Source organism: Cryptotermes secundus, unplaced genomic scaffold, assembly GCF_002891405.2.
Source record: "Cryptotermes secundus unplaced genomic scaffold, Csec_1.0 scaffold617, whole genome shotgun sequence".
NCBI classification, from domain to species: Eukaryota; Metazoa; Arthropoda; class Insecta; order Blattodea; family Kalotermitidae; genus Cryptotermes; species Cryptotermes secundus.
Window position 1 is genome coordinate 160,356 of NW_019724592.1, and position 7,759 is coordinate 168,114.

Here is a 7,759-nt window from a genome sequence, read left to right on the forward strand (position 1 = left end):
TGTGTATAGGCTGTAGTCGTATTTTAATTTATTGGCTATAGTTTTTAAATTAAAAATTTGCTTGTCTCGTAACTTGTCATATCGTCCACATTACTCGCGAGCATAGCGAGTCACGCGAGCACGAGTAATGTGGAAGCGCCTTAAGAGTTTGCGTTAACTACCGCAGATGGATGTTGTAACCTTGTGTTCGTTCTAGCGTGTGGAGAGCGGGCTTAGGCCCATCGATTGCGCAAAAGTGAGTGGGCATATTACTTGACGACGAAGGTAGGGGCAAAGCATCCGAAATGTTTAAATTAAGAAAAGAAGGGCGATAGATATATCCAAGATATCAATAACTGCAATTTTCCCAATTTCGCCTTGATTTCCCACGTGGTCTCGCATGTATTTCTCGTCTGCCTTACGAGTGCTACATGTCACGTATTTCACTTTCTAACTGATTTTGTCACCAAAACAAAATCTGACTAAAAATTGTGGAGCTCCTCGTTATATAACCCTAACCGTCCTCACATTCCTTTCTTTCAGTAGTCTTCTGAACATACTGTTCACCGCCATGCAACTTTCCCGGACCACGTCAGTTTTCATTTTAAAAATCATGTAACACATCGGTTTGTTTGGTTTCTAGGTTGCTATAAATTGAATTTACTTTCAGTTTTTCAACAGCCCTTGCGAAACCCTTGGGAGCTTTATCTGCATGATGAAAATCGGATTTTATTTGAGCCTGCATTGGCGAACACGGAATAAAATTCAAGTTCCACACGTCTCTCTCCCCCTTATTGAAGGAAAATATATTTATATTTTGCATATAGAATTTCTTTTGCACGTTTTATTTCAGTTGTATAAGTTTCAGTGTACTAACATTAATATAATATTTTAAATCGATTTATTTAAATTGGTCAACATGACTATCCTCAACTGAATAAATAATTAATCAAGACCTTCCTATGTACTAAAAATTAAAATTCCTTGACAGATTAGTTAAGGCTTAAAATCGTTACACTGAAGCAGGGGTCTTCCCCACATGGAAACAGCTTTAAAATCTATGGGTTCTAAAGCACTGTGTTTTAATTTTTCACAGATGTTAGTGAAGACTTAAAAACTTGAACTTGGAATTTATATCACAGGATTTTTCTCACAATAAATTTTCTCTGACAATTGCTAACAGGACTGGAGCAGATTTAATTGACTTCCAGGTTAACGATTTGATCTTCTCACTTAAACAAATTAAAATTCACAAGCGTATGAATATGTTTTGCAGATCTCGTGATGTTTTTTAATGTACAATAGAAAATATGATACATATTAGGCCTTTTCTTTATTTGCGCAAGTATGATTCAAGGAGTTACATATGCAAACATATATTATATTAGGTAAACTTGAACCTGTGACTAAATAAGCATTATTCCGTAAATACATATGGGGGAGTGGTTAGAGGTCAGTGGTCAGTTTCACGCCCCGGCCACGTTACCCTTGGGGAAACTGCCCTTCGTGTACCCATTGGATACGAGGCTATGAAAACCCCGAGCCAGTCTGGACAGTGCAGAAAAGAGGCCTGGCTTTACATGAGCAATTCTTTTACAAAACATTTACCTGACAACATAGCCTCGAGCGTCAGCGATACTTTGTCGTGTAAAGAAATTGGTGTTGCTCTGAATGGACAATTTGCTGATTGACAATAGTCCAATCAGTTCACATGATATATATTATATTTAGTAATTAACTTCAGGAATACGTGTAGACTTAAACGTACTGATATTTCTGAAGGCATTACCCTTGTAATATTATTACCACGATTTAGGGGTGACTATTAGACGGGGTTTGGATTGGATTTATTGAACACATCACTCGGAATTATAGACAATTACAGCGCTAGCGTTGATCTACACACTTCACATTTCACCGTTACAAGTACACACCCACTAGTGTCCTCAGTCTTCACTAGTCGTATCCTGGTAACGGATTTTAACACAGGTATTGTACCAGTCTTATGGCAATTGAAGCACACTTGACGTCGTCTTTGTACAGCCTAATTCCTTTCTTGATATTTCTTCTCAATAATTTTCGACTAGCATCTCAAGAAAGTCCCTCAATTCTAATTCTGTCGGCCTTGGATCCTCGTTCCATAGACTCGAGGCGGATCCCAGAGAAAACATCGTTTTCTAATANGTATGAATATGTTTTGCAGATCTCGTGATGTTTTTTAATGTACAATAGAAAATATGATACATATTAGGCCTTTTCTTTATTTGCGCAAGTATGATTCAAGGAGTTACATATGCAAACATATATTATATTAGGTAAACTTGAACCTGTGACTAAATAAGCATTATTCCGTAAATACATATGGGGGAGTGGTTAGAGGTCAGTGGTCAGTTTCACGCCCCGGCCACGTTACCCTTGGGGAAACTGCCCTTCGTGTACCCATTGGATACGAGGCTATGAAAACCCCGAGCCAGTCTGGACAGTGCAGAAAAGAGGCATGGCTTTACATGAGTAATTTTTACAAAACATTTACCTGTCAACATAGCCTCGAGCGTCAGCGATATTTTATTGTGTAAAGAAATTGGTGTTGCTCTGAATGGACCATTTGCTGATTGACAATGGTCCAATCAGTTCACATGATATATATTATATTTAGTAATTAACTTCAGGAATACGTGTAGACTTAAACGTACTGATATTTCTGAAGGCATTACCCTTGTAATATTATTACCACGATTTAGGGGTGACTATTAGACGGGGTTTGGATTGGATTTATTGAACACATCACTCGGAATTATAGACAATTACAGCGCTAGCGTTGATCTACACACTTCACATTTCACCGTTACAAGTACACACCCACTAGTGTCCTCAGTCTTCACTAGTCGTATCCTGGTAACGGATTTTAACACAGGTATTGTACCAGTCTTATGGCAATTGAAGCACACTTGACGTCGTCTTTGTACAGCCTAATTCCTTTCTTGATATTTCTTCTCAATAATTTTCGACTAGCATCTCAAGAAAGTCCCTCAATTCTAATTCTGTCGGCCTTGGATCCTCGTTCCATAGACTCGAGGCGGATCCCAGAGAAAACATCGTTTTCTAATAATAACTCGTATTTTTATAGAGGCGTGTTTCCCTATCCGTTGCACAAAAACGGCAGTTCTTCTGTTGTTGCATGCGTATTCATTTCCACATGAACCTGTTTACCAAGTTATTGCCTAGCAATAAACGTCTATTCTGTCTCCGCTATTACAACTTTCAGGCGTCATGTCATAGTGTTAAGCAGAGATAAAATTTTTTCTGAAGAAACGTCCAAATTTTAAATAATTTGACTGAGCCCAAACAGTGCAATTAAGCCCTCAGGGCAACTCAATTTACTGAAGAAACCCAGACGAAGAGGCTTCAGAATTATTAGTAATAATTTTATTATATATCCTCCTTGATAAGTATCAGTACTAACATTAAGTTATCATCAACACTTGGAGTAATTTAGGGGAATCACCTTCCTCCTTCATGCCATTCCCAGTCGATATTTATTCTGTTTTCATGATATTCTCTGTGACCCAGAAAAAGAACACCATTTTATTATCGTAGACAAGAAGCACAGGGATGGGATATGTTCCTAAACTAACTCTCTGTAAAAATCTGAAACGAAAACGCCACCTAGCAGACCCAAAATTAGGGGGCAGATGATATTAAAATGGATCATTAATCAATAAGATGCTAGGATATTAGTTCGATTCAACTGTCTCTGTGGTTGGCTCTTGTGAATAAGGCAATAAACTTTCAGGTTTAGTAAAAGCGAGGAATATCTTGGACAGATGAGATGCGTGGCTGATTTTGCAGCATGAAAGCATACAAATTATTAGGGGTGTAGACATAAAAGTCACTTACCATTTCTTTGATTAAGAGTTATGAGCCATTCACACTACGTGTACAAAAGTAATAACTTCCCAGTTTCTACATGACGACAGGACACGGAGTGCTCGTGACTAAAGGTATACGAAGAAGACCTTGAAGAATATGGCTGTTTGGGTTATAATGTATTGTCTTCCCGCACATGATGCAGTGTAGTTTGATAGCCTAATTTTCGATACTGAAGATGGAAACAGTACAGTACAGAACATTGCCATAAAATAACTTCCGCTTTCGTTCATTCTTATGTAAATATCTCGGCAACCGAAAGTCTTAGAAAAAGGTTATTATACATAATTTTCTTTTTGTTTAATCGCTCCCTGCTACCCTTGTCCGAAACGTCTTTTCGTTGTGAGAGTAGCATTTAGCCAGTTACACACGGTCAGCTCTCGCTCAACGCGCGGAACAACTCATGTAGATCTTCAAGTTCCGGCCGTTTTTGTCCAAAATTTATATATACAAATTTTGGTAAAATTCCAGGATACGAAATTTAATAAAATCAATTCAGCTGTAAAGTTTTCCAAACGAAATTCATATTATGTTCTGATAATACCGTATTTACGCATGTATAGGCCGCACATTTTTTGCCAAAAATTCAAGAGGAAAACTGGGGTGCGGCTTATATTCGAAATATTCGAAATCACANATAACATCGCTGTTACGTGTATGTTCCTGCGGGGGTTACAGATCCAGATAATAAGCAGTCATTGCCATTCCTGTGCAATCCATCAACTCCTTTCACAAAGAGCATATTTCAATAACATAACAAGTAAAACAACATTGAACTGAAAGAAAAAAAAACTTGTCGGTCATATTTCCGTGATTACGTCTTGCTCTGCTCTAAGTGATTATTTACATTTGCTTCAAAACCCGTCTTCAGTTTTCTGCTGATGCTACTTTTTTATTTTAAGAAATAAAATGGGACATTGTATTTTCGAAATAACATTAAAACTTCTATAAATCATTTCCGTTATTGTTTTCCCACCCAATTTCTAAGGTAGGCCGCACATCGCCAAGCGTCAAGACATGTAACAGTCAAGACACGATGTCTGCGACATGACGCAAAGAAAAGAGCACAGCTGAAACGAATGAGATTATGAAAACCGTCGCACACATGTCTGAGTCATGATCCTGACGAAGCAGGAATGAAGCAATACTGCGTCTTTTGTCTCATGTCTTGATGCTTATCTTGACGCATTTGGTGTGCGGCCGTCCTAAAAGAAGCTTTTGAAAGTTACTTTTCAAGGCCGAGGAATGTGGAACGCAGTACGAACTGTATTAGGAAAGGCAGTTGTAAGAGATTTCACATGTATGACAATGATCAAGTCAAGGAGGATGAGGTGGGCAGGTCATGTAGCACGAATGGGGGAGACGAGGACTGCGTATAGGATATTGGTGGGAAAGCCAGAAGGAAACATACCACAGGGAAGACCAAGGCGTAGGTGGGTGGACAATATTAGAATGGATCTTAGAGAGATAGGATGGGATGGTATGGATTGGATAGATCTGGCTCAGGATAGGGACCAGTGGAGGGCTCTTGTGAACACAGTAATGAACCTTCGGGTCCCATAAAATGCTGGGAAATTCTTGGGTGGCTGCAGAATTGGCGGCTCCTCCAGAAGGGCTCAGCTCCATGAGTAAGTAAGTAAGTAATGAGGGATCAGCGCAGATGCCTGTTACTCATCTCGAACATTCATACATATTAACCTGTTATTATCATTAATACATACACACAATTTTGTTGTATTAAATGTACCATTATAATAAATTTTGTACTACTTTAATATCTTGTTTCCCACCATGGAAGACCAGAAGCAAAATATTCACCACCGTAAGAAACTTACAAATTATATATATGCAACCTTCTCCTAAGTAAAAGCAACATTTTCTCCCCCTTGGCACTACAGCCCCAGTGGGCCTAGGCCTACCTCCATGAACTTCTCCGTTCACGTCGGTTTTTCTAGATCTTACACATTCGGTAGGACTCCTTGGGCGGGTGATCAGCTCGTCGCAAGGCCTCTACCTGTATACAAACACAGAAAAACGCACACACACAAACTAACCATCCATGCCCTGAGTGGGATTCGAACCCACGATCCCGGTTTCCAAGCGAGCGAAGACAGTACATGCCATAGATCGACGTTGAGACCTATACCCTGACCTAATTTCTTACTCATTATGTACGATTTAGCGCACAAGGAAACTGACCTTTTTAAACAGATGATAGAAAAACCGCAAGTATAACCTGCTTCGAGGGTGTCTTACAAACAACTGGTCGCCTGTCACTTCTCACACCCTCCAACCCCTTGTCCGAAAATTTTCTTCTGCACATTCAAGGTTACTCTTGGCCTTGTTCGAAGTTACGTGACACTTGCTATACTTTTGCACAAATTTCATGCGCCTAGAAGCAAAGCATATGCTGCTCCAATACGCAGCACGCACAAGAAAACTGGCCTCTCCCGCCTGCCGGTAGATTGAATGGGGCTCAATGGAGCAGAGTCGAATGGGGCTGATATGAACGAAGAGGAAATGTAGCACATTTCCCCACATGGCTAAAACCTGACGTTTTCATGGCTCTGCCATGTTCGGTGTTGTGACAGCCTAATCTCGTGAGGTTCCCACCGCCGTGTCGAAGGAACCTGCTGCCTACATTCACCCGGAGGAGTGGCACGTGTCGAATACGAGTACGCACTGACGTCTTTCAGAGGATCAAATAAAAAAAAAATTCAAACGCTTTGTAGCCTGAAGAAGAGATAGCGTTAGTGGAGGGAGTTGGGGGGGGGGGGGGGAGAGAAAATAAATTAAATTCACGCAGAAAACAATTAGAAATTTGGTTCATACCTCAAAGAAAACACATCAGCCACTCCTGTTAATTAAAGCAATAATCCCCTGTTATTCTTGGAACCATACTCATACAAGAAACAGTTTGTAGGAAAATTACAGAGTTGAATGGGGCACATATGGTAACCACCGTGACGTCGGCCGAGCTAGCTGGATCACGTGGTAACGCTTCTTACTTGGCAAGTTCGAATATCGGACAGATATCAACTATCTTTACTTCCTTCCTAGAACATTCCTCCATATGGCAATTTAGGCCATAACCGCTTCTGTCCACATCCCTACCAATTCACTATGACTTTCAAGGGTTATTGTACATTATAGGAGGACAGAAATGGAAATTAATGTTTACCAAATGTTTACCAAATATTGCATTGAGAACACACAGCAGGTAATTCCGTGTGAGTCAGAAACGTAACGTGCTGCCAAATGTTTGAATCAATTTTGGGATCGCTATAATCTATTTGCAGTTATAAAAATTGACTCACCTCATTACCAAGAAGCATCCAAAGGCTTGAACAGTTTCCTTGCACACACATGTAAACCAATAAAATTACAATATCTGTTTCAAATATATAGGAAATATCACCGTTTACAGAATCCACTGTTACACAATAAACTCGTAATGTCAAGACCTGTCCACTATATGACGTCGCCTGCCTTCAGCGGCACTTCGAATCGCGATGACGTGTTGAGGACGCAAGTCTAGCCACAACTGCAATCAGCGCTAACCGCCTCGGCCGAATGCCGGCAAGCAACTGACGTGTTGCTCCCACTTGCTTCGCTACGGTCGCTCCACTGCCCCGACTTCCCATAACCGTTAGCTCGTGCGCCCGCCCATCCGTCATCATATGAAGCAAGGGTATAATTGGTCCACCTCTCCTCTAACTGGCTAACCACCCCGTCCACAACTAAACAACGGCTCCTCCAATGACATGCTTACTACACCACAAAATATAACCTCTGCATAATGAATATATGACTATGCATTAGGTACCAAATGCTGTGATATTTCCTATCTGCG

The 7,759-nt window shown here is 40.2% G+C and overlaps 1 protein-coding gene across 1 annotated transcript in view; it reads right to left on the reverse strand.

Moving 5' to 3' along the window:
• Positions 1-7,542, reverse strand: part of LOC111862382 (MOXD1 homolog 2) — a 165,911-nt gene extending 158,369 nt beyond the window's left edge. The window contains exon 1 of the mRNA XM_023847712.2: positions 7,224-7,542. Coding sequence (XP_023703480.2) covers positions 7,224-7,228 — 5 coding nt within the window. The 5' untranslated portion in view covers positions 7,229-7,542. The remainder of the gene's footprint in view (positions 1-7,223) is intronic.
• Between the last annotated feature and the right edge of the window lie 217 nt (positions 7,543-7,759).